Source organism: Callithrix jacchus, chromosome 3, assembly GCF_049354715.1.
Source record: "Callithrix jacchus isolate 240 chromosome 3, calJac240_pri, whole genome shotgun sequence".
Taxonomy (NCBI): domain Eukaryota; kingdom Metazoa; phylum Chordata; class Mammalia; order Primates; family Cebidae; genus Callithrix; species Callithrix jacchus.
Genome location: NC_133504.1, coordinates 87,767,552 through 87,794,852, shown reverse-complemented (window position 1 = coordinate 87,794,852; position 27,301 = coordinate 87,767,552). Strand labels below are relative to the sequence as shown.

General features: G+C 36.2%; 1 protein-coding gene across 11 annotated transcripts in view; it reads left to right on the top strand.

The window, feature by feature from the left end:
• Positions 1-27,301, top strand: part of SEC24B (SEC24 homolog B, COPII component) — a 112,458-nt gene that overhangs the window by 64,067 nt on the left and 21,090 nt on the right. For all 11 annotated transcript variants that reach the window (XM_054253064.2, XM_054253065.2, XM_054253062.2 and 8 more), the window contains 12 exons: positions 7,186-7,370; positions 10,530-10,632; positions 12,503-12,629; positions 13,661-13,770; positions 16,142-16,254; positions 20,555-20,673; positions 20,989-21,044; positions 21,288-21,494; positions 24,722-24,845; positions 25,256-25,414; positions 25,919-26,092; positions 27,024-27,134. In XM_054253064.2, the coding sequence (XP_054109039.1) occupies positions 7,186-7,370; positions 10,530-10,632; positions 12,503-12,629; positions 13,661-13,770; positions 16,142-16,254; positions 20,555-20,673; positions 20,989-21,044; positions 21,288-21,494; positions 24,722-24,845; positions 25,256-25,414; positions 25,919-26,092; positions 27,024-27,134 (1,588 nt within the window). The remainder of the gene's footprint in view (positions 1-7,185; positions 7,371-10,529; positions 10,633-12,502; positions 12,630-13,660; positions 13,771-16,141; positions 16,255-20,554; positions 20,674-20,988; positions 21,045-21,287; positions 21,495-24,721; positions 24,846-25,255; positions 25,415-25,918; positions 26,093-27,023; positions 27,135-27,301) is intronic.

The window sequence follows — 27,301 nt, the reverse complement described above, 5'->3', positions numbered from 1 at the left end:
CCAGGATTATAGGCACCCACCGCCATGCCCAGCTAATTTTGTATTTTTAGTAGAGATGGGGTTTCACCATTTTGGCCAGGCTGGTCTCTAATTCCTGACCTCAAGTGATCTGCTTGCCTTGGCCTCCCAAAATGCTAGAATTACAGGCATGAGCCAATGTGCCCGGTAGGGAAACAGTTTTAATGACAAAAGTATTGCTACTTATAGAAAACTGTTCTTAGTTGACTAACCTTATAGAAATTTTATAGTGAAGTGAGAATGAAAATTAGAAATAGGATAATCAGGGAGGAGCAGTGGCTCACTCATGTAGTTCCAGCTACTCAAGACTAAGGTAGAAGTATTTGGTTGGGGTGGGCAGGGGAGAAAAAGGAAAATGATTTGTTTCCGGAATTTAACCTTAGAATTTAAGTACAGAGGAAAAAGGGAGGAGGAAAATTGAGAGAGACGTTAGAGGAATATGGGTGGTTAGTACAGATTCTCTGCCTCTCATTTTGCTAGATTTTCCTTATGGCTCTGTTGTGCCATGTCAAACAGTTTTTAAGTCTGTCTTGTCTGACTCTTGTACTTTTAGGCAAATTCCTATTTGGGGTTGTAACATACTTACTTATAATTTTGATGATAACAAAAGCAGGTTCAAAGAAAGGATTGATTCTTGGAAAGTATTGAGCAAAGAGAAAACAAAATTATTTTGAAATAGTAAGTGGTCTTACATAATGACTTAGGACAATAGTTCACGAACTATAGACCTCTGGCCAAATCTGGCCCACTGCCTGTTTATAATAAAGTTTTATTGGAGTACAGCCATGCCCATTCTTTTATGTTATTGTCTATGACTGTTTTTGCACTACAGTGCTACAGTTTAGTAGTTGCAAAAGAGATCATGTAGCTGTCAAAACTTTAAAATATTGATGGTCTGATTCTCCACAGAAAAACTTTGCTGACCCCTGACATAGGCATGTAGGAAGTATTTTTGATTTCATATTTTATGTGGGAGGTTATTTTATAAAAGTCAAGAAATTATCTTTGGAATAAGAGTAAAAATGAATGTTCTACCAGAATTAAAAAATACAACATCATTCTATTCTGTAATCACAATTCTTTTTATGTTCTGGGTCTCATACATGTGTCAGAAAAGTTTGGATAAAGGGGACAAAGATATACTAAAACGTTATCTGGGTTATTAATCACACTTATGTGAGCATCATAAACCAAAATATTTAGAAGTAGACTCTTAAGAGAGCAATCATTCCCACCTTTTTTTTCAAATATAATTGGAAGCATAGCATATGTACTCATGTCTAGATTCTTTTGCTCAACATTATGCTTATTGTGTGATTGTAATTCACTTCTTTTCATTGTTGTGTGGTACTCAATCATGTGAATAGACCAGTTTGTTTATTTGTTCTATTGTTGATGGGCATTGGGGTAACTTTCCAGTGTGGGGCTATTATGAATGATGCTATTGTGAAAATTTCTGTCTCTGTCTTTTAGTGAGTGTATATAGGAATGGAATTGCTGGGCCATTGGGTATTCATTTTTCAATTTTAGCAGTTAAAACTAGACAGTTTGCCAAAGTGATGTTCTGATTTATACTTCATTAGTAGTGTGTGAGAGTTCAGTTGCTTCACATTCTTGTCAACACTTGGAATTTTGACTTTTTAAATATTAAATAGTCACCTTCCTTTCATTTCGTGAGGAAATAGAAACTCAAATAAGTGAAATCACCTGTCCAGTACCAGGCTTGGTTCTAAGAATGCAAAAGACCTTGCAATTCAGAATTAAGCACTTTTTTCTCCTTAACTGGAAAGGACTTGTATAGTCCGATTTGATCTATGGATCTTTTCAAAAAAGATTACAAGCAGCTATTTATTTTTGTCTGATGCGAATTTAAAATAGTTTTTTGGACACTACCGTTTTAGGGTCGGTGAACAGTAATGATTTAGGTATACAGCTAGGACCTACATTTAAATTCTTACCTATTTACCAAAAAAATATTATAAATTTAAACCTAAGATTAACACTATCAGACTTTTTTAAAAGAAGCCTTTTTATTTGTTTGTTTGTTTGAGATGGAGTCTTGCTCTGTCGCCCAGGCTGGAGTGCAGTGGTGTGATCTTGGCTTACTGCATCCTCTGCCTTCCAGGTTCAAGTGATTCACCTGCCTCATCTGAGTAGCTGGGACTACAGGCGTGTGCCACCATGCCCGGCTAATTTTTTGTAGTTTTAGTAGAGACAGGGTTTCACTGTGTTTGCCAGGATTGTCTCCAATTCCTGACCTCGTGATCTGCCTGCCTCAGCCTCCCAAAGTCTTGGGATTACAGGCGTGAGCCACCGTGCCCAGACCATTTATTTTGGAAGTTCTGCGTAGGGTAAGAATATCCCATCTTAGCTTTACACAATCTTCTATAATAAAGTTGAAATGCCTTTACATGTTATACGTAATGTAGTGCAATGAAAGGGCTCTGTATAAGGGCTTTTCTTTGTATTAATTAATTTGAGATGACTTTTATTAAGTAGTAGGAAACCCTAACGGTTGTTGTTGCTGTTGTTGTTTTTTCATTTAAAATTTATTTATTCACCTAATACACCTAAAGAGTTGGGTTTTGAAGGAAAAAAAAACTTAAAAATTGTTTTTTAGGGTTGAAAACCAGGAAAAAGGCTGATGTTTAAAAACAAAAATAAAAATTACAAAAGTATTTTCAGTGAATATAGGCAAAACCAGATACAGATACTTATTATATAGCTTTTTTAAATTACAAATTTAGTGAGATCAATTAGGGAAAATGCAGATAAACAAAAGGAAAAATTAATAAATATTAATAAATATTAACCAATATTTCTACCAAACTGTAAGCAGCAATAGTTGGGGTCTGTCCTTCCAGGTTTCTTTCAACACACCTGTAATCCTAGCACTTTGAGAGACCAGGATGCAAGATCACAAGGTCAAGAGATTGGAACCATCCTGGTCAACATGGTGAAACCCCATTTCTACTAAAAATACAGAAATTAGCTGGGCATGGTGGCACTTTCCTGTAGTCCTAGCTACTTGGGAGGCTGAGGAAGGAGAATTGCTTGAACCTGGGAAGCAGAGGTTGCAGTGAGCCAAGATCGTGCCACTGCACTGCTGCCTGGTGACAGAGTGAGACTCCGTCTCAAAAAAAAAAAAAAAAAAATGAATGTCACTTTGGAAAATTTTTTAATTTATTTAACAGTATAAGAAGAAACCTTTATTATTTTTATGTATCTTTCATCATTTTGGTACTTGTATGTTTTATAATGAGTCTCCCATTTATGGGGCATAACTCAGGGTCAAAATCAGCATCCTTTTAAGCTTGGTGTGCTTCTGTGATCCCAGTTAAGACAGGAGAATCAATTGAGCTGAGGAGTTTGAAACCAACCTGAGCAACATTGTAAGAACCTGTGACAAAAGAAAACAAATCCTTGCATGTGTACACATGCACACACACTTTATTATATACATACAGCTATGTGCTGCATAATGACATTTTAGTTAATGACGGACCACATGTATGATGGTGGTTCCATAAGATTATAATGGAGCTGGAAAATCCCTGTCACCTATTGACCTTGTAGCTATGGTAATGTTGTAGCACAGTGCATTACTCTTGTGTTTGTGGTGATGCTCTTGTAAACAAACTTGCACCTCCAGTCATATAAAAGTATAGCACATATAGTTATGCACAGTACATAATACTTGGTAATGAAAATAAATGACTACTGGTTTATGTATTTATACTATACTTTTTATCATTATTTTAGAGTGTACTCCTACTTATGAAAAATAAAAGTGAACTGTAAAACAGCCTCACATAGGTCCTCCAGGAAGTTTCCAGAAGAAGGCATTGTTGTCACAGGAGATGACAGCTCCTTACATGTTATTGCACCTTAAGACCTTCCAGTGGGACAAGATGTGGAAGTGGAAGACAGTGATATTGATGATCCTGATCCTGTGTAGGACTAAGCAGATATGTGTGTTGTGTGTATTCATTTTCAACAAAAAGTTTTAAAATAAAAAATACTTAAGATAGAAAAAAAGCTTATAGATAAGGCCATAAAAGGAAGAAATTTTTTTGTATAGCTGTACAATGTGTGTTTTACATTGTTTTTGTAAAAGTCAAAAAGTTATTTGATTGGTGCAAAAGTAATTGCAGTTCTTGCCATTGAAAGTTGTGACAGGTCAGGCACAGTGGCTTACACCTATAATTCCCAGCACTTTGGGAGGCCGAGGTGGGCGGATCATCTGAGGTCAGGAGTTCTACCAGCCTGGCCAACATGGTGAAACCCCGTCTCTACTAAAAACAGAAAAATTAGCTGGGCATGGTGGTGGATGCCTGTAGTCCCAGCTAGTCAGGCGGCTGAGGCAGAAGAATCTCTTGAACCCAAGAGCCGGAGGTTGCAGTGAGCCAAAATTGCACCATTGCACACCAACCTGGGCAACAAGAGCAAGACTCCGTCTTAAAAAAAAAAAAAAAGTAATAAAACCCGCAATTACTTTTGCACCAACGTATAAAGAAATTAGTTTATAAAGTGAAGAAGTTACAGTAAACTAATGTATTGCAGAAGAAAGAAAAACTTTTTTCCCTCAGAGTCTCATTCTGTTGCCCAGATTGGAGTGCAGTGGCACAATCTTGGCTCTCACTGCAACCTCCACCTCCCAAGTTCAAGTGATTCTTGTGCCTTGGCCTCCCAAGTGGCTGGGAGATAACAGGCACCTGCCACCACTACACCCGGCTAATTTCTGTATTTTTAGTAGAGAGAAGGTCTCACCATGTTGTCCAGGCTGGTCTCAAAAACTCCTGACCTCAAGTGATCCATCCGCCTAGGTCTCCCAAAGTGCTAGGATTACAGACGTGAGCCACCAGATCTGGCCAAAAACTGTATTTTTATAGGTTTGATAAAACCTAAATGTGCAGAGTTTATAAAGTCTACAGTATACTAGTGTCCTGGGTCTTTACCTTCACTCAACACTCACGCACTGACTCACCCAGAGCAACTTCCAGTCCTTTAAGCTCCATTCATACCAAATGTCCTATGGAAGTGTACTATTTTGTATCTCTTGCTATATTGTTCCTATTTTTTTTTATGTTTAGATATACAAATATCATTGTATGCAGTTGCCTACAATATTCAACAGTAACGTGATACACGTAGCCTAGGACTAACAGGCTATGTCACATAGCCCAGGTGTGTAGTAGGCCATACGTACCATCTAGGTTTGTGTGTACACTCTTTGATATTTGCATAAGGATGAAATCGCCTAATGACGCATTTCTCAGTACATGTCCTTGTCATTAAGCAACGTGACTACACACACACATTTATGCATTTGTATTACTATTTCCTTAAATGAAATTTCTACAAGTGGAATTAGAAAATCAAAGCATTTCTTCCTTTGTTTTTTTTTTTTTTTTTTGAGATGGAGTCTCTGTTGCCCAAGCTGGAGTGCAGTGGCGCGATCTCAGCTCACTGCAACCTCCTCCTCCCAGGTTCAAGTGATTCTCCTGCCTTAGCCTCCCAAGTAACTGGGATTACAGGTGCATGCCACCATGTTTGACTTAATTTTGGTGTTTTTAATAGAGAAGGGGTTTCACCATATTGGCCAGGCTGGTCTCGAACTCCTGACCTCAAATGATTCACCTGCCTTGGCCTCCCAAAGTGCTGGGATTACAGGTGTGAGCCACCATGTCTGGCCATCATTTAATTATTTAAGACTTTAGAATTTCTCTGTACTCAATAGAAGTTTATTTCTACTCTGTGGCAGAACTATTTTAGGCACTGAGAATATGATAGGAGGCTCAGTGAACAAAACAGATTTCCTGTTCTTAAGAAGGTTGGTGGGAAGTCAGCATTAATAAGACAATAAATAAGTAAACAAATAAAGAGCTAATTTCAAGTAGTTGCAAGTGCTATGAAGTAAGACAATTTGAAATAATTTCTGGGGTGGAAATATGGTGTAGGTGGTCAGACAAGCAGTATTCATTGTAGAAATTATGTTTGAGTTAACATTTGGAAGACAAGAAAAAGCATGGAAGGATCTGTGGTTAAAGTATTTCAGGCTGAGTAAACTGATAAAGCAAAAACTTAAGGCAGGAACAAGTTTGACATGTTCGAGGAATGAAGTCTCAGTGTTGCAGTAATTCAGCATGGGATGAGTAATAGGGATGAGATCAGAAAGCTAAAGGATAACAGTCAGAAGCTTAGATTTTACCCGAAGTGCAAAAGAGAGGTATCAGAGATTTTATGTAATGGAATGACATCTAATTTACATAGTTAGAAAATCATTTGGCTGCTGTGTGAGGAATGGATTAGAGATGGGAGTCTTTGAAAAGACAAAATGGAAGCAGGGAGACAAATTGAAGTTTTGCCCTAATTTAGGAAATTGCTTCTACTTAAACACATATATTTTCCATCTTTACTGTTGCAAGTATCTGGAAGTAATAACACACTAGCGATAAGCACTTTTATCATCCAGATAATGGTTTTTAGATATCATCTCTACTTAAAAGGAGCCAGTATCCCTTTTTAGACAAACAGTTCTAGGTTTGAAGAAAAAGAGTGTAAAATATTGTGTAAGAAAGCTAACAAAGACTAGTTAGGTTCATATAAAAGGACACTGGGGCCATCTTGAAAGGGCTTTCACTGGCCAAAGATTGGGTAGTTTGAACATCATAAGAATAATGACTATAATTCATTACATCAATTTGAGTTAGCAAAAAGCCATGAATTCCTGATAATACTAAAAATATAGGAAATAGAAAAAAATAAGGCAAAACCTATTGAACACCATTGTACATTTTTATGGCACCAAGTCATTATTGTGAAAGTTGATAATTGGTGGGAGGGGGGGACCTTGAGAACAGTGGGGCATTTATCCTCTTTTTCTAGTATAAACTGTATTTGGGGAAACCAAATTGCTAATATTGAAAAGCATTGTTGCTGAAATTTCATTGTGAGGGTTAACCTTGCTAATAAGATTCAAATTTATTCAGTTTTTTTTGAAGTGTGCTTTAGATTGACTGCATGTTAAGTCATTCTATTACCAAGCCAGATTTAAATTTTCTTACCTTTTTGCTTTTTCTGTATGTTGAGATATGTAGTATATAGTATAACAAAATGTATTTATGTTTTATTGTTCTTTTGTTTTGTTTTGAATTGCTCTTTCAGCACTATCCTGGTGTGAACCAGCTGTCCTCCAGTCTAGGAGGATTGAGTCTTCAGAGTTCTCCACAACCAGAAAGCCTGAGACCTGTAAACCTCACTCAGGAGAGGAATGTTTTACCCATGACTCCTGTTTGGGCTCCTGTACCTAACTTGAATGCAGACCTCAAAAAATTGAACTGTAGCCCAGAGTAGGTATTTATTTGTTTTATAATCTTTCTTAGGTGATGAAAACATTGTATGACTTTCAAAAATGGTGAAAGAAGTATGCTATTTGGTTGGAAGTTTTGTTAATGTTGACTTTTCTATTTTAGTTTGTATAGAAGTTTTAGATGTAAAATTTTATTTCGGTCATCTGTTTTTGTTCCCATCTCAGTCTTAATCCAGTCCCATCCCCTTATCACCTAATGTTAGGGAAATTATTTCTGTTTGAATGAAGGGTTTCAGGAACCCAAATGTAACTATATATTTTATTTCTTAAATCTTTTTCCTCACTTTTTAATAATAATAACTTCTGATATCTTAAATAAGGTTGAATCTTTAAAATTTTAGGCTTTGCTTGAAAAGAACATAGACCTCACTTATGTAATCTCAGGAACAAGTTTAGAGAAATAGTTTATCTCAGAATTTTCTTTTCCTACTCAATACTACAGAGTTTGAAGACCATTGACTCCCAGGCTTATTATTCTAGTCTGAATCTAGACTGGATTTTCTTTAATGGAGAAGTTTAGCTATGGCAGACTGTACTGGCAGCCACCAAGCCCTGGTGTATCTTTGTGTGGCTGAGCTCTGTTACTCACTTGACAATGCTTCATGTTCTTTGTTCTTGCAAGCTTTTAGTATTTCTGTATCCTATGAATAGGATTTTCTCCTGGTCCTAAATTTATTTATTTTTTTTGGAGGACATGTTCTTGCTCTTGGAATTTCTCCTCATAAAGTAAACTCTGATTCCCAGAACAACATTGTCTTTTTTTTTTTTTTTTAATGGGGTCTCAGTGGCCTGATCTCGGCTGACTGTATCCTTTGTCTCCTGAGTTATAGTGATTCTCGTGCCTCAGCCACTGAATAGCTGAGATTACAGGTGTGCACCATGACACCTGGCTAATTTTTGTATCTTTAGTAGAGATGGGGTTTCACCATGTTGGCCAGACTGTTCTCAAACTCCTGACCTCAAGTGACCTGCCTGTCTCAGTCTCCCTAAGTGCTGGGATTAGAGGTGTAAGCCACCACACTTAGCCAGCCTTGCCTTCCTTATATTAGGAGAATTAGTATTTTTCAGAGCCAATATTTCCCTTTTCTTAAAGCAGTAGTTTTCCAGCTTTTAAAAAATTCTGCAGCTACTCTTTGAACCAAAATATTATATAGAATTCCAATATAGAAAATAGGAAGTGGAGCCGCTTTGAGATTTTCCCCTCTTCTTCCACTGTACTCTGCCACAACACACCATTAGTGCCTCAGGTAGTACCAAGATCATTTCCATAAAAGTATAGAGCATCATGGATTATAGGTTGAAAATAGCTGCCCATCCTTTGAATATGAATTGTTACCAGGTTGATAAGTTTGTAAATTATGACCTTGTAGTATAAATGGTTAGATAGCCCCTATGTAAGCAAATGTAGTGTATAGGCCATACATAGTAGCACATGCCTATAATCCCAGCACTTTGGGAAGCCAAGGCAGGCGGATTGCTTGAGCCTAGGAGTTCGTGACCAGCATAGACAACATGGTGAAACCCTGTTTACCAAAAAACAAAAAAGTTAGCTGAACATACTGGCATGCATCTGTGGTCCCAGCTGCTCAGGAGACTGAGGTGGGAGGATCCCTTGAGCCCAGGAGGTGGAAGTTGCGGTGAGTTGAGATTATACCACTGTACTCCAGCCTGGGTGGCACAGCAGGACCCTGTCTCAAAAAAGTAATTTTTTAAAAAATATAGCATATGTAGAAGAGAACCCATAAGTAAGGGGAAGGCATACTTTTTTCTACCTAGTTGTGTGTTTTTTTGCAAAAATAGATCTTTTATCAAAATAGCAAAAAGATAATTAGGAGCATAGACTTTAGAGTTGAGCAGACCTAAGTTCTTGCTGTGGTTCTAATGACAGGTAGCTATAAAATTTTGCAATTTACTTAACCTCTCGAAGTTTCAGTTTGTTTGTAAAACAGGAATAATAATAGTATCAACATACTAAGATAAATCATTTAATAAATATCGAATGCCTTCTAAGTTAAATGCAAAACACTGTTTTCCATCTGCTGGGGATAAAGTTGTAAACAAAACAAAGTTTCTGATCTCTATGGAATCACAGAACTTATATTCTATGAAAAAACTAGTAAATATATAATGTAATGTTCAGGGTTTTACAATGAAGAAAAATAAATCAGAATAGGGAGTGCGGGTGGAGGGTGACTCTTTTAAATTGAGGAGTCTAGACAGGTTTACCCAAAGACTTTAAACATTTGAATAGAGATCTGGGTGAAGTGAGAGAGTAAGCTGAGTGACTTCTCTGGGAAAAAAGGATTCCAAACTGCATGAATAGCAAATGTGGAGGTCCTGAAGCAGGAACAAGCTTTTTGTGTTCAAGGAACAACACTGAGGCCTGCAATAAATAGATATCTCTGTATCTCTACATGACATTAATGACTCTTGTTAAAATTTCTTGCCTGGCTTTCAGTACTTCTGCTTTTTACTTCTTTGGCCTCTCGTTTTTTCATTCTTTGTTTATTGACCTTAAAACTTCATAAGTTATAAGCACCTACTCAATGAGGGAAACTGGGCTAGGGTGATACAAAGACAAAATGCTCTCTGATCTCAAATGGTGAAGACAGACAAGATAAACAACCAATTAAAGTAAATCAGACTAATTGATATCATATAGAAGCATAAACATAGAGCACGGAGAAAGAAGTCATTCCTTCTGACTTGGGGATTTAGGGGTGAAGGTGGTTATAAGCAATAACCTTGATGGATGAGTCTTGTAGTAAGAGTGGGAGTTCGACAGGTGCAAAGCGGGCAGTAAAGCAGTAACAGAATAATTAAAGACAAAGAAATAATGCCTTTTCACTCTGTTTTCTTTGTGCTCCTATTCATGTCCTCCAGGCTAGTCATAATGGAGTAATTGGTCTCCCCTGAATATGTACTAGTTTTCCACCATGAAAGGGTTGACTTTTCAACTTAGATCTTTTGGCATATATTACATACACGCCTAGTTAATCAGGACCTTCTTATTTATAGCTATAATTACATGCCCAAATGATTTTCACTTATGTTCCCTAAATGCTCTTAATTATCTTACCTACTTCAGTGTATTTTTCTCTGATAGCTAATATACTCCATGTTGTTTATGTTTTTGCAGTTCATTTCGGTGTACTTTGACAAATATTCCACAGACACAGGCTTTACTGAATAAAGCTAAGCTTCCTTTAGGATTGTTGTTACATCCCTTCAGAGACCTAACGGTAAAGTAACATTTTAAAGTATTTATGGGTACTGACATTTATGCGCATGTACAAGGTACTTAAATTTTATATTTTCTTAGAATTTTCTTTATCTTCTTTTATTTGAAGTTAGAAATAATCATTTCTGTAACATTCAACTTGGCAAACACTTTCTGAGCACCTGCTTTGTGACAAGCTCTAAACTAAGCACTGGTAGTACAGAGGTGATCAAGTCATTGAGGTTGCCACCAAAAAGTTCTTATCTAATGGGACAAAGATGTAAAAACAATAATTACAGTGCAGGAGAATTAATACATGTAATTAATTAAATTCTGTGAGATACTTAGGTAGAGCGTACAGTATGAGAAGTGATTCCCTATGGATACACTAGCAAAAGTTTTCTGTAAGTGATGAAGTCTGACCTTGATTTTGAAAGATCAGCAGTTTGGGAAGGTGGAATGGCCATGGAAGGTGGATACGCTTTAGGAGTTCTTTATTAAACACAAAGGAAACACCAACAATGATGTCTATTTAGACTGGAAAGCTGTCTGATTGTTTCTTAACAAATTAAACAAACTTTTAATTAAAAAATAAACTTTGTTACAACAGGGATTTTTAAACTTTAAAAGTTTTAAAACTTGTACATTTTTGAACTTTTAAAGTTTTAAGAGTTTTAAATATTTAAAGTTTTAAGAGTTTAAAATTTTTAAAACTTCAAAAATAATTGTATTCAGAGCTTCTGTTTGTACTTCTTAAGTTGTGTTTCTCTCAAACTTTTTTACTACTATTGTTAACTACCCTTCTTACTGGTGCTGAGTTTTCTTTTGCTCTTATTCATCCAAGAAATATTGATTGACTACCTGTCAAGCTAGATGCTAGAGATACAAAGCTTAAAAAGCTTCCTTGTGAAGCTTACTTTACTACTAGGAAGTATAGAAATGATCAAAATAAAAAATTATAATATGTAATAAGTACCATGAATTTATTCATTTAGTAAATATTTTTAATCACCTATAATACTCTTAAAACCTTATCTCTAAACCAAGATAGTTAATTTCCTTTATACATAGGTGAGAGTTTTTCTTTAAATACAGATACCATACATGATACCTTCTCGAAGTGTATATACTAAATTGTTTACAGTGACTTCCTCTGGGATGTAGAATTCTGTAATTTTTTATATTTTCAGTCTCAGTTAACTATTATATTTCCTGATTTTTTTTTTACAACAGATATGTGGTTACTTGTGTAATAATGATAATATATGTGAAAAAATTAAATACAAAGATCGTAAATGTTCATATGCAGATATTAAAAAAATCAGAATGAAATTACTAAAATGAAGCAAGTTAATTCAGGGACATAGAATAATATGTGATCTCTTAATCTTTTTTCATATTTTCTAACTTTTCTTCTTGAATGTAAAATTCCTTTCCCAAACCAAACATAGAGATGCATTTTTTGAAAGGCACATTGTGTTTGGCTGCTTCTAGCCTCAGCTTTCATCAGAAGTTGTTGTAGCAGTCTAATGATCAGTGCCTAATAGTGTAGTACAAGGTGCAGTCAACAAAGACAGAGCCATTTGTATATGGTATATGTTTCTCTCTCACTGTTACTTCTAAAGTTCAGCTGATGAGATCTCACTTACATTACTTTCTTGGCCAGTATTTGGTGTGACTTTATTTTAATGTTACGATTTGTGACAAGAGGGAGAAAGCTTGATGGCTGCGTGTGTTGCTCAGCACGTCCCTGGATTTTATTGATATGCTTCCATATAAAACCACATAAAAACAGTTAAGGTTTCTGTTCTGTATATGGAGCAGAGCAGTATATGTTCTGTTTTTCCTCAGGGTGCCTTTTTCTGCTACAACTTCTTTATTTTATTTCCTAGCAATTACCAGTAATAACATCAAATACCATTGTGAGGTGCCGATCTTGTCGAACATATATTAACCCCTTTGTATCCTTCATTGATCAACGTAGATGGAAATGCAATTTGTGCTATAGAGTTAATGATGGTGAGTTTTTAGATTCTTAAAATAAATATGTTTTAATCCTGTTTTCCATATTTTTTGACATTTTTGTCATTTACTGGTTTCTCTCTTGATTTCTTAAAAAATAATTTTTATGCCATTTTTAGCCAAAGGAATATAGGCTAAGGCTAGGACTAGGCTAAGGCTTCATTTTGGGTGACCAAGGGAATAATTGACAATGAGGAGCGTAACAGTGAGGACAAAGTAAAAAAAATAGAAACGGTGACACGCAGGTCAGCTTATGCAGACTAATTATGTTTGCCCCCGAAAATAAAATTGTCTTACATTTGTATATTTGGTTAATTCAACTCAGGTAGAATTTTGCCAGTATGTCTGAATGCATGCACATATATGTGTCAGTTTCTTGTTCACTTTATTCATTTCTTAGGTTCCCCTACTAGAGTTGCTTTCAAATTATGTTTCTCTGATTTTTTTCATGGCATTTGATAAAATAAATAGGACACAAGTCTAAGAAGGAAGATTACTTGCATCCTAGTGTTCTTACCTGATTTTGAGAACATAAGTTTTTTTTATCCTTCTGATCTATTTTTTATTTTATTTTATTTTATTTTTGAGACAAGGTCTCGCTGTCATGCAGGCTGGAGTGCAGTTGTGTGATATGGCTCACTGCAATCTCTGCTTTCCAGGTTCAAGCTGTTCATCCCTCAGCCACCCGAGTAGCTGAAACTACAGGCTTGCACCACCATGCCTGGTTAATTTTTGTATTTTTAGTAGAGACAGGGTCTCACCATGTTGGCCAGGGTAGTCTTGAACTCCTGGGCTCAAGAGATTGATCAGCCTTGACCTCCTAAGTGCTAGGATTACATGAGCCACTGTGCCCAGCCCTGCTCTATTTTTTAAGGAGGGGTTAAGGGATTGATTTTTACCATTAAATGTTCACAAAACTATTGCTAAACCTCATGTAAATATTGATAATAGATGTTTATTTTTAGGTGTGTATGTATGTGTTTAGTTACAAATTGTGTCTTAAATTTCTACTGGGACCTCTTATCTAGTTCCTGAAGAATTTATGTATAACCCCCTAACCCGATCTTATGGAGAGCCTCATAAACGACCAGAAGTTCAGAATTCAACTGTGGAGTTCATTGCTTCTTCAGATTACATGGTAACTATTCACTGTTAAAATTTGTTGTGGGACACAATTATATTGGTCATTTGTAATTTTCTGTTAAGTGAACTCTTATCAAGATTCTGAAGTTGTTTATACTTATAATTTTTAAAAACAAATTAATGCTGAAAGTTTATATTTAACGAATAGGAAAACTCTTTCTAAAGCTTATTTGATCTCCTAGAAGTCTTTCTATGAATAACAAATATTCTGTCTGTCTTATGATGAGCACTAACGTCTATGATTTATGGCCATTTTGATTTGATTACTTGCATGGAATGGATATACTCTTCTACTATTTAACATTTAAGACTCTCAAAACGGAGAAATGCACATTTTTGCCCAAAACTTAAGTTTTCAGGATCTTAAAGTTATCACTCTTTTACTGGTTCACCAAGTACAGCTATCAAGATAAGTGGATATGGACTTGTCTCTAATTTTTCCTTGTTCAGTTAGAAAACGCTGTTTTTTTAATGATATGAACTCTAAGATCTCATTCTTCTTTTCACTTCAGAAACGAATTCTTGGCCCTAAGTTCTGCTCATCTTCTTTATTGTATCTTCTCATGTTTAACATATTTATAAAAACTATCAGCTGGGCGTGGTGGCTCACACCTGTAATCCCAGCACTTTGGGAGGCTGAGGTGAGTGAATCATCTGAGGTCAGGAATTCCAGACCAGCCTGGCCAACATGGTGAAACCCTGTCTCTACTTAAAATGCAAAAATTAGCTGGGCGTGGTGACACTACCCTGTAATCCCGGCTACTAGAGAGGCTGAGGCAGGAAAATCGCTTGAATGTGGGAGGCAGAGGTTGCAGTGAGCCGAGATTACCCCACAGCAACCAGCCTGGGCAACAGGGCAAGACTACGTCTCAAAAAAAACAAAAAACAAAAAACTATATCTGCCTGTCACTTCATCTCTAATCCTTGTTTTCCACAAAACTTGAAACTGCTGCTAATGAAAATGGTGAAAAGGAGAAACTGATGTTGCATTAAATATTTGGCACCTGGCTCATCTTTATTTTCTTAATTTTTATGTTCTTTTATGTCTAATTTGGCATATGCCCACCTAACTACGATTTTCATGTTTGTTTCTCTATTAACTGTAATAAACTTTCTCTTGGTCACTTTTACTCTCAAGCTCTACCTTCTTTATGATTGATTCCCAACTCTGTTCTGGGTCCTTAGGAATCTTAATCTAATTGAAGTGGTAAAGCAAGAAATAATCTTTTAAGTTTTGCCATATGATTCGTATGGCCCTTGGTTAGCATATTTTTAAAAAGATTTCAAATAGTCTTTTATTTTTACTTTACTTATTTATTTAGTTAATTTTTACTTGAGACAGAGTTTTACTCTGTCACCCAAGGTAGAGACAGGGTTTTACCATGTTGCCCAGGCTGGTATAAAACTCCTGGACTCAAGTAATCCACCTACCTTGGCTTCCCAAAGTGCTGGGATTACAGGCATGAGCCACTGTACCTGGCCTATTTCAACTTTCTATAACAGCAGTTTTCAAGCATACTCCGAAGAAAACAGTATAATGAACCATCCTTTGCCCATCACCAAGCTTTAATAATTATCAACATAAGGACTTTAAAAAAAAATGTATTTACAGGCCAGCCGTGGTGGCTCACACCTGTAATCCCAGCACTTTGCGGGGCTGAGGCAGGTGGATCATCTGATGTCAAGAGTTCATGACCAGCCTGGCTAACATAGTCAAACCTCCCCCTCCCCCATCTCTACTAAAAGTGCAAAAATTAGCCATACATGGTGGTCTGCCCCTATAGTCCCAGCTACTCAGGAGGCTGAGGCAGGAGAATGGATTAAATCTGGGAGGCAGAGATTGCAGTGAGCTGAGATCACACTACTGCACTCCAGCCTGGATGACAGTGAGACTCTTCTCAAAAAAGTATTTACAATATCATCACAGGGACTATTTTTAATCGTTAAGATTCAGTCACCTTCAGGGCACCCAGTAGCTTAGTACTAATGGCAAGTTGTTGGGATGAAATTTTTTTTTTTTAGGAAAAGGGAAGGGATGTACATCTAGAGAGCTTAGTATTAAATCATAACCCTAATTTTAAAAAAATGAACTCTTAGCCAATACTCCTTACCAGAAAAACATTTAACGCATCTCTTTAACTGTGGCTGTGTATCAACTGCCTTGTCATGCTTAATCCACAACTAACTAAGAAGAAAAAAAAAAATAAAAAGCATATCATTTTTATGAGCACATATTATAAAACAGCAATCCTATTTGTGTATTTTTTTGTTTAATATATTCAGTAAATGCCCAGTAGTAATAGTGATATATAAAAAGAATAAATTGTACCTACCAAATGAATTACCTTATTTTTTATTCCTTTCAGCTTCGTCCTCCTCAACCTGCAGTTTACTTGTTTGTTTTAGATGTGTCTCATAATGCAGTGGAAGCTGGATATATGACAATTTTGTGCCAGTCACTCTTAGAAAATCTAGACAAGTAAGTATTTTTAATTCATACTATACGTGTGTGTGTGTGTGTGTGTGTATACATATATAAATGTATATAAATATGAAGTGTTAGCAGTTTGTGGGGTTGGTTTTTATTAAGTTTGGTTATATTTCTTTATCAGCTAAAAAGAGTATACTTATGTACCATAGAATAAGGATCCTGATACTCAAGTTATGATTTATGACTTGTTATCTGACTTATAAAATCATAAAAGTCTAATATTTAGTCAGGAATTTAGATCTCATCTAACTGTCTGACTTAGCCAATCTGAGCACAGGGGCCAGAAAACTTGAGTTAGCCAGGATATTGGGAATCTGGATGAGAACTATCAGAAAGACAAAAGATAACATGTTGGTGAGGATGTGGAGAAAAGGGAAACTGCATACTTTAGGGAATGTAAATTAGTACAGCTATTATGGAAAAAAGTATAAAGGTCCCTCAGAAAATTAAAAACAATAATCATATGATCCAGCAAACCCACTACTTGAAATGTATCCAAAGAGAATAAAATCAGTGTGCAGAAGATATATCTGCACCTCATGTTTATTGCAGCATTATTCACAAGAGCCAAGATACATAATCAGACTGAGTATCCATCAACAGATGGATGTATAAAGAAACTGTGGTATATGCACACAATGGAATACTATTCAGCCTTTAAAAATAAGAAAATTTTTCTCATTTATGATACCATGGGTGAACCTGGAGGTCATCACATTAAGCGAAATAAGAACAAATACTGTGTGTTCTCAATGGGAACTAAAAAGGTAAATCTCATAAAAGTCAAGAGTACAGTGTTTGTTACCAGGAATTAGGTTGATGATCATGGGGTGGGAGGTTCTGAGAGATGCTAGTCAAAGTGTAAAAGATAGGAGGAATAAGTTCAAGAGGTCTGTTGTACAACATGGTGACCATAGTTAATAGCAATATGTTGTATTCTTGGAAAAATGCAAGAGATCAGAATTGTTGTGTTCTCACTACAAAAATAATTACTTTGTGAGGCAATGCCTATGTTCATAGCTAGATTTAGCCATTCTATAGTGTCTGTGTGTATGTATATATATATTTCAAAATACCATGTTGTACATAACAGATACACACTTTTTTTCCTGTCAGTTTAAATAAAATTTAAAAAGATAAAAAGGGTTTTTTTTTTTAAATCTGGATGAGAGAAATCTGGCTGTAATGTATGCCTAAGGAAGGAATTTTTTTCACCAACTTACTTCAATTGCACTAATGACAGAATGAGCTGGTTAAAGGGAAGGAGGGAACTGATTTTGTGCTAAATATGTTAGGAAGCCAGAAACTGAGCGTTTTATTTATTTATTTTGAGATAGAGTCTCACTCTGTCACCCAGGCTGGAGTGCATTGGCATGATCTCAGCTCACTGCAACCTCTGCCTTACAGTTCCAGCATTTCTCTTGCCTCAGCCTCCCAAGTAGCTAGGATTACAGGTGCCTACCACCACACCTGGCTAAGAAATTGAGCATTTTGGCACATTAATGAGCCAGATTATGGAAATGGAAATAGCAAGTATAGAATGTATGACTTATACCTGGTTCTAATTCCCTCCTCTGTGTCTACCAAGATTGGTCATGAAGGAGCCCCTCATCTAGCTATAAAAATGAACCTTCCAAATCTCTGGAAAATATGGTTGTTTCCACATTTCTGTTTTACTCTTAATACCCACAAGCAATGTGACTTAAGATTGTTAGTAAGAGTGGTTCACCATTGCAGCGGTTCCTAATGTGTGGAAGTATGGGAGTTGTTATATGTGAATACTTTGTCCCAAGTACTTTGGTGATTCTAAAAGGTTCTCCTCTATCTTCCATTTGAGCTTGAAGAGTCCTTGCCCTGTTGAGTACTACTTAGTCACCATAGTGTGCATATCACGGATCTTGGCCTCAAAGGAAACTGATAACATTAAGATGTTTAAGATTTTTAAAATTCAGAGATACTGAGAGATTTGCTTTTAGTGTTTGTTACTAAACATTTTCATGTTTTTTTGTTTTTGAGACAGAGTTTTGCTCTTATTGCCCAGGCTGGAGTGCAATAGTGCGATCTTCGCTCATCACAACCTATGCCTCCTGGGTTCAAGTGGTTCTCCTGCCTCAGCCTACCAAGTAGCTGGGATTACAGGCATGTGCCACCGTGCCCGGCTTATTTTGTATTTTTAGTAGAGACAGGGTTTCTCCATGTTGGTCAGGCTCATCTCTAATCTCCCGACCTCAGGTGATCTGCCTGCCTCAGCCTCCCAAAGTACTGGGATTACAGGCATGAGCCACCACGCCTGGCCAGTTTTCATGTGTTAATCCTTGGTTGAAGTATTTGCCCCTGCTTTACTCACAAGTGCTTACTTCAAAAATAGCTTTAACAGTGAGTGGCAATGGAAAACTACTGTACAGAGATGATTGGTTGGGTTGTTGTTGATATTTTTGTCTTTTTTTTTTCTTTATTGAGACAGTGTCTTGCTTTGTCACCAGGGTGGGGGACAGTGGTGTGATCTTGGCTCACTTCCACCTCCTCCTCCCAGGTTCAAGTGATTCTTCTGTCTCAGCCTCCTGAGTAGCTGGGACTACAGGTGCGCGCCACCATGCCCAGCTAATTTTTGTGTTTTTAGTAGAGATGGGGTTTTACCATGTTAGCCAGGATGGTCTCAATCTCTTGACCTTGTGATCCGCCCTCCTCAGCCTCCCAAAGTGCTGGGATTACAAGTATGAGCCACCTTTCCTGGCCTTTTTTTATAAGACAGTGGCTTGCTCTGTTTCCCAGGCTGGATTGCAGTGTTGTGATCTCTGCCCACTGCAGCCTTGACTTCCCAAGCTCAAGTGATCCTCTCACCTCAGCCTCCTGAGCAGCTGGGACTACAAGCGCATACCATCACACCCAGCTAATTTTTGTATTTTTAGTATAACGGGGTTTTGCCATGTTTCCTAGGCTGATCTCGAACTCCTGAGCTCAAGTGGTCCACCCAGCTTGACCTCCCAAAGTGCTGGGATTACAGGTGTGAGCCACTGCACCTGGCCTGTTTTCATCTTTAAATACCAAGTTTTAATCCCCCAAGGGGATACACCATTCTTGGAGGTACTATAATACCAGGTTGATGTATGGAGTGGATGGAACAAGCTCCTATTCCGTCACTGTGCTCCAGAAATCCATTTAATCTATTAGCCTTGTAATGAAAAGTATGATATAGGAGCCACACTGACACAGGTGATTGACAACTTTTAAATTAAATAGACTTTGCAAAAGCAAAAGTGTAAAACTGAGAATGGAAAATGTTTTTAAAAATATTTCTATTTGATTACAGTGGAACATAGAAGCACTGGGAAAGTAAAAGAAAAAAGTGATAGAATAGCAACAAATACATTAATATGTTTTTAGAAAGGGCTCTAGAAACTTCTTTGAGAAAGGAGTTTGATACTGGAGCAGTTTCAGATCAACTCAATATATTTTTAGCTTGGGGTAGGTCAGTAGTCTCCTCTAACCAGTAACAAATGACCCCACCGCTCAGTGATCTTTGAAGTCTCACAGTAGTGAAGATCAGTCTGGAAACATCATAAATATTGCCCATATTGGTAAGCTGAACATCCACATAACTTGTTGCATTCTATTTTCTGAAAATGCTCTTGACCTGCCTTGCAGACTGTATCTGAATTACCTTGTCAACCATCCATAGCAGTAATAATGCTTCTTGCTTTGTTGCATGTTCTATTTTGGCATTCTATAATAACCAAAAATATTTTAAAGGCATTGCTAAAACAGCAAATTACTTAGTTGGTGGTACTAAGTAATATACTTCTGTAAGATGAAGCACCTATCTTATTAATAAAGAAAGCTTGACAGGCAATGAAATGGTAATTTATTCTTTTATACTGTGGCATCAACTTTTGAAAACTGAGCTCTAACAACATTTTTAAAGATTAATGATAGATAAAATGTTTCAGTATTCATAAATGTGGGTTTTATTTAAAATTTTACACATTAAAATCTGATTTGCAATTATATTCAATATTTTCTTGGGAAATACTCATTTGTCATTTTGCCTTTAAAATGCTTAAGCAAGACATACTATTGTTCTAATATTGGAACTGGAAATATGGGTAAGTTTTCACTTTGGTCATCTTCTCTGATATATATTTGTTTAGATAGGGATAATTTTTCTGTCCCCTATAAAAAAGCATATGTGTAATTATCCTTAGACTTAAATTACTATTTCATTATTTTCTGAAATGAAATATGTTACTGAGCACTTTGAATTTAAAATTGTCATTTTTTTTTTCTTTAGGCTTCCTGGAGATTCACGAACAAGAATAGGATTCATGACCTTTGATAGCACTATTCATTTCTACAATTTACAAGAAGGATTATCGCAGCCTCAAATGTTGATTGTGTCTGATATAGATGGTAAGCAGTCAGTAAAATAAAAGTCTTTCTAACTATAGACTTTGAAATGGGGGCTACTTTATTTGCTATATGCTCTGAGGAGAATGTCATACGCTCTAGTATTTTTTCAAAATAATTGTTTTTCTGGAAATACTTGATTCTAAGTTATTTACACCTGTGTATGTATTACAAACACACTTGTAGAATATATAGAGTATGTGTGTTTAATAAAGCAATATTATGGTACATATTACATATATGACCTGATAAAAACTAAGATTTTCAATGTATTCTTTCACTTGATTTGTTGATTAAAATACATGTTTTTCCCTATAGATGTTTTTCTACCTACACCGGATAGTTTACTTGTGAATCTATATGAAAGTAAAGAGGTAAGATCAATTTATTTTCTTAAAGCATAAAAATATTTATATTTCAACTGGTAACTAAAATGTTTAACGTTTCTTTACTTGCTATATTAATAGTACAAATAATAGACAATGTAAGTGGCATATCTATTGACCCCTCAGTTTCCGTCCCCAGAAATACAGTGACGCATGATATACTATGGACTGTTTTAAAAGATTATTCCTTTGCCTTCTCAGTAACTTAACTTTTGATCTTTGTTTTCCCAGCTTATAAAAGACTTACTGAATGCATTACCAAATATGTTCACCAATACAAGAGAAACACACAGTGCCCTTGGTCCTGCACTTCAGGCTGCCTTTAAATTAATGTCTCCAACAGGTGGCCGTGTGTCTGTATTTCAAACACAATTACCTTCTTTGGGTGCAGGACTTCTGCAATCCAGAGAAGATCCTAATCAGAGATCGAGTACAAAGGTATTTTATATTTAGTTTTTTGTCATATTCAAGATTGTGTAATTATTTATTAGTCTACTTTTTTTTTTTTAACTTTTCTACTTCATTAATAATAAACTAACGAGAGAGTTTTTAGCTCAAATTCTGTTTTTGTTTTTGTGTCACAGTATGTTCTTTTTATTACTTTGTAAGTCATAGAAATTTAGAAATCATTTAGTCTAACAGTTTCATTTTATAGATGAGGAAGTCGAGTATCTAAAGGTTAAATAAATACTTAATGTTAAAAATGTGACTTGATTTTTCTGACTCCAGTGTTCTTTTCTATTACACAAGTGGTAAAACTTAGTAAATGTGAGCTCTTGTAATTCAACATGCTCATACTAATATATTTTGTGATTATAAAGATAACATAGAGCATTATATATAACACTTGGAAAGTGGAGAAAAGCATAAATCATCAGTAATCTAACAAGATAATAGCATTTAGTTATATAAACATACAAATAAGCATAATTGGGCATCATATATGCATATATATATATGTATTTTTAACTGGCCTTTTTCATTGGAGAGTATATTGTGACCATTCTCTGAAGTCACAGAGAAAGTAAATATGAAAGTAATCAATTAATTGATTGCTTTTCAGCTATCGAATAGTTTGTCTTCAGTATTTTTTTTTTCTTTTGTTTTTTAAAAGTAGAGACAAGAACTTGCTGTGTTCCCTAGGCTGGCCCCAAACTGCTGAGATCAAGCAATCCTCCTGCCTCAGCCCTCCAGAGTGCTGTGATTACAGTTATGAGCCAGACCTGTATTTTTACTACTTTTTAAAAAGGGCTGGGTGTGGTGGCATCTGTCTGTAACCATAGCTACTCAAGAGGCTGGGGCTAGAGGATCATTTGAGCTTACGAGTTCTAAACCAGCTTGGGCAATGTAACAAGACCCCATCTCAAAAAATAACAATAGCCAGGTGCAGTGGCTCAGGCTCACACCTGTAATCTCAGCACTTTGGGACGCCAAGGAGGGTGGATCACTTGAGTCTGGGAGTTTAAGAACAGCATGGTCGGCCGGGCACGGTGGCTCCCGCCTGTAATCCCAGCACTTTGGGAGGCCGAGGCGGGTGGATCATGAGGTCAAGAGATCGAGACCATTCCTGGTCAACATGGTGAAACCCCGTCTCTACTAAAAATACAAAAAATTAGCTGGGCATGGTGGCGCGTGCCTGTAATCCCAGCTACTCAGGAGGCTGAGGCAGGAGAATTGCCTGAGCCCAGGAGGCGGAGATTGTGGTGAGCCGAGATCGCGCCATTGCACTCCAGCCTGGGTAAAAAGAGCGAAACTCCGTCTCAAAAAAAAAAAAAAAAAAAAAAACAGCATGGCCAACATTGCAAAACCCTGTCTCTACTAAAAATACAAAAATTAGCCGAGTACAGTGGTGCATACCTGTAATCCCAGCTAATCGGGTGGCTGAGGCAGGAGATTCTCTTGAACCCAGGAGGCGGAGGTTGCAGTGAGCTGTGATCACTGACACTGCACTCCAGCCTGGGCAACAGAGTGAGACTGTCTCAAAAAAAAAAAAGAACACAGTAATAATAATAAAATATTATTTATTTATTATACAAAGCTGAACATTACTTGGGTTTTATGTGAAGATTTGGTCAGGGCATTTTAAAGCCCCTATTTCAAACAAATGAACTAAAATATTCATTTTTCTTTTGTATAAGTTTGTTCTGGCCTCAGTATTTGAGAAACTGTCATAAGTAGTTATGAATATGAATTAAACAGTTTTAATAGTGTCATAAATCTTTAACCACATATCTAGTTTTGCCTTAGGATAAATACCTAGAAGTGAAATTATTCCTAGAAGTGAAGTATTTGGGTTAAAGGGCATAATCTTTATTTAAGTTATTAAATAATGTTTTGTTTATTGGCTTTTTTTAATCAAACTCTTCTTATGGATTCTCATCCTGTAACTACCATTAGTGTTGCTTTTTTATTCTTCACCAATATGCTAGAGAAAAAAGGCACCATATTTCACTGTTTATAGACATTGTATTTTTAAATTACATTTGAGAAGGAAGCTAATTTTAAAATAAGCATATTGTTTAAACTCATCAACAAGTGTAGCTGGCATTTATTTCATTGATACATTAAATTACTGTGGTGTTTTCAACACAGGAAGCTGTTATATATTTACTGAATCCTTTGATAGAGTTTCGTTTGTTTTTTTCTCATTTAACTTTCAAAAATAGCCGGGCGCGGTGGCTCAAGCCTGTAATCCCAGCACTTTGGGAGGCTGAGGCGGGTGGATCACGAGGTCAAGAGATCGAGACCATCCTGGTCAACATGGTGAAACCCCATCTCTACTAAAAATACAAAAAATTAGCTGGGCATAGTGGCGTGTGCCTGTAATCCCAGCTACTCAGGAGGCTGAGGCAGAGGAACTGCCTGAACCCAGGAGGCGGAGGTTGCAGTGAGCCGAGATCGCGCCATTGCACTCCAGCCTGACTAACAAGAGCGAAACTCCGTCTCTTAAAAAAAAAAAAAAAAAAACTTTCAAAAATATTCTTTGTCTTGGACTCTAAAGTTTTAGTATCTGTTCTGGTTTACATACTCCTTCATATCTTTAATTCCTTATATTAGAGTAAGCTCTAATATAATCGTCATGCAGTATAATTAAGAGGATTGAAACATTTTGTTAGGAAGTATAGCGTGGTGATTAAGAACTTGGAGACACTCTCCCCAGTGTCACCTTCTCAGCTCAAGTCTTCTCATACCAAAAGAAACACCTTCCCTAATCTTTTACTCTTTTATGTTGTTATGTAACAGTTTTTAACAATGGTTAATAGCACTCATTCTGTAGCCAGATTTCTTGGGTTAATATTCCAAGATTCACCTCTCAATATCTGTGTATTCTTGGTCAAGTTACTTAATCAGTTATTGCCTCAGTTTCTAATCTGTAAAATGTAGATAAAAACCATGTGAGACATGTGTTATGAAAATTAAATTACTCAATTTTTGTGAAACGTAATTATTCAATTTGTGTGAAACACCTTAAATAGTGCTGGCACATAAGTGTTTTTTTTATAAAGATTAGCTGTCATTATTATCATAGGAAACCACCAAATGCCTAGACATTTAAAAAACACCCAAGTTTGATAGGGAGGCAGAGGACATCCTTTTTTTATTATAAAACATGAAAATATGCGCATAAAAATTTCTAGTTCTTACTTTATGATCTGTTGACTTAGGTGGTACAGCATCTTGGCCCTGCAACTGATTTTTATAAGAAACTTGCATTAGATTGCTCAGGACAGCAAACTGCAGTGGATTTGTTCCTTTTAAGTTCACAATATTCTGATCTTGCTTCTCTAGGTAAGGAGAGTCATCATGTGTACATTTGTTTAAATAAACACGTTTAGTACATAATTAAGTCTAAACTCCTCAGTAAGCGTTCTCAATATTTTAGGAAGAAAGGCATGTGGATTAGATAGACAATATCTATGAAGATTACCAGTAAAGTTTAAAGCTCTATACAAATATAAAATGTCACTAGTATTTTGTTTATATAGCGTGGTTCTCTTACCATTCTGCTCAACAGGAAACTTTATCGTATATTTTATAGATGTTACTATTTTCTCAGATTTATATGTTCTTATTTTGATGGCGTAGGTTTTCTCATGACTTAGATTTCTTCATAATATATAATCTGTAGAATCTGTACTACTCTCGGAAAAGTAGAATATTATTTCTGTAGCTAATACGTTTTGTATTTTTCTCTAAAGCTTGCATGTCCAAGTATTCTGCAGGGTGCATCTATTACTATCCATCATTTCACTCTACTCACAATCCTTCACAAGCAGAAAAGTTACAAAAAGACCTAAAACGGTATCTCACAAGAAAGATTGGATTTGAAGCTGTTATGAGAATAAGGTGTACTAAAGGTATGAAGTAGTAAAAATTATGCTTTATATTAAATACTTGTATCAAAATCAGTGAGCATTGGAAGACTGATCTGGTTAGCCATACCATGTTTTAAATAGATAGTTATTAAATAATTCTTGCCCAATTTTAAAAAATAGCTTGAATAAGTAGACAAAAGTAATGTTTGGTTTACTCAGAAGAACCTAAGAGAAAGCCTACATTAGAAATGATTTTAGAAGGAGAATTAAGAGGAATAGGGAAGTCAAATTAAGACTCTTTGCCTTCATGATCGTTTAATGTATACTTCCTTGGTTTTATGTGAATACTTGTTTAATACTTTATTTTACCTTTATATAACGTGCACTGGTTTTTTGAATTAATATTTTAGAAACTCTGCCTGTGCTTGAAACTTACCCCCAGTTATCCTTTTGATTCAAAATCATGAATATGTTTGATTTTAACTTTAGCTTGAGGTGAAGATACTATTGTTAACTTCATTTTTTATATCATTTTCTTCTTTTTAGGTCTTTCCATGCACACTTTTCATGGTAACTTCTTTGTCCGTTCTACTGATTTGTTATCCCTTGCCAACATCAATCCTGATGCTGGATTTGCTGTGCAGTTGTCAATTGAAGAAAGTTTAACAGATACTTCCTTAGTGTGTTTTCAGACAGCCCTATTATATACATCAAGCAAAGGTAATGTTAACAGAAATGAAATAAAGTGTGCAGCAGTTTCTCCCCTCCTTTCACATGGCCTTTAGTGGAGTGGGGAAAAAGAATGAATACACAGTGGGAAGTAATGGAATTTGCATTAGGGTTAAGCAAATATATGTTGTTATTTTCTTTTTTTAACTCCTATTTTGAAGCTGTAGTATACTGTTTTTAATTTATGGAAGACTTATATCCATAGAATCTTGTTTCAAAACAATTAATGCCAAATCCAGCTGTGCCATTCTTTGTAATATTTCTTGCCCCATAAAGTAAAAAACTGCTTAGCAATTAAGGCCTTCATTTGTTATTTGACAATCTAAGTTTTCTGATATTTTACTCTTTGGGATATAATTTAGAATGAGTGATGTTAAAGTAAAAACTAGAACCTAATATTCATCTATATACAAAGTATAGCATATGTTCATACTCTGCAGATTTAGAGAGTGTTCAATTTTCTTTAAAAAGCGTTAATTGTAAGACTTTGTTTTTACATTGCAAAATCCTGTTGGTGATATAATCTAGCCAAAACAATAACTTGAATAAAAATTTGACTTGTAGCCAGGTGCAGTGGCTCATGCCTGTAATTCCAGCACTTTGAGAGGCCGTGGCAGGTGGATTTCCTGAGGTCAGGAGCTTGAGACCAGCCTGGCCAACATAGTGAAACCCCACCTCTACTAAAAATACAAAGACTAGCCAGGCATGGTGGCAGACGCCTGTAATCCCAGCTACCCAGGAGGCTGAAGCAGGAGAATCACTTCAGCCTGGGAGGCGGAGGTTGCAGTGAGCTGAGATTGAGCCATTGCACTTCTGCCTGGGAAACAGAGTGAGACTCTGTCTCAAAAAAAAAAAAATCGACTTGTTTACTCTGCTTTATTTCCTTTTTGATCTAATGTATTTTCAATGACTTTTTTTTTAGGTGAGCGGAGAATTAGAGTACATACACTTTGTTTGCCAGTGGTAAATTCACTAGCAGATGTATATGCAGGAGTGGATGTACAAGCCGCCATCTGCCTTCTGGCAAACATGGGTGAGTAAAAATTGAAGGAACAGGTGAAATGTATTTTTCTACCTTAGAAACTGAAGCTTGGGGCCGGGCGCAGTGGCTCAAGCCTGTCATCCCAGCACTTTGGGAGGCCAAGGCGGGTGGATCACAAGGTCAAGAGATGGAGAACCATCCTGGTCAACATGGTGAAA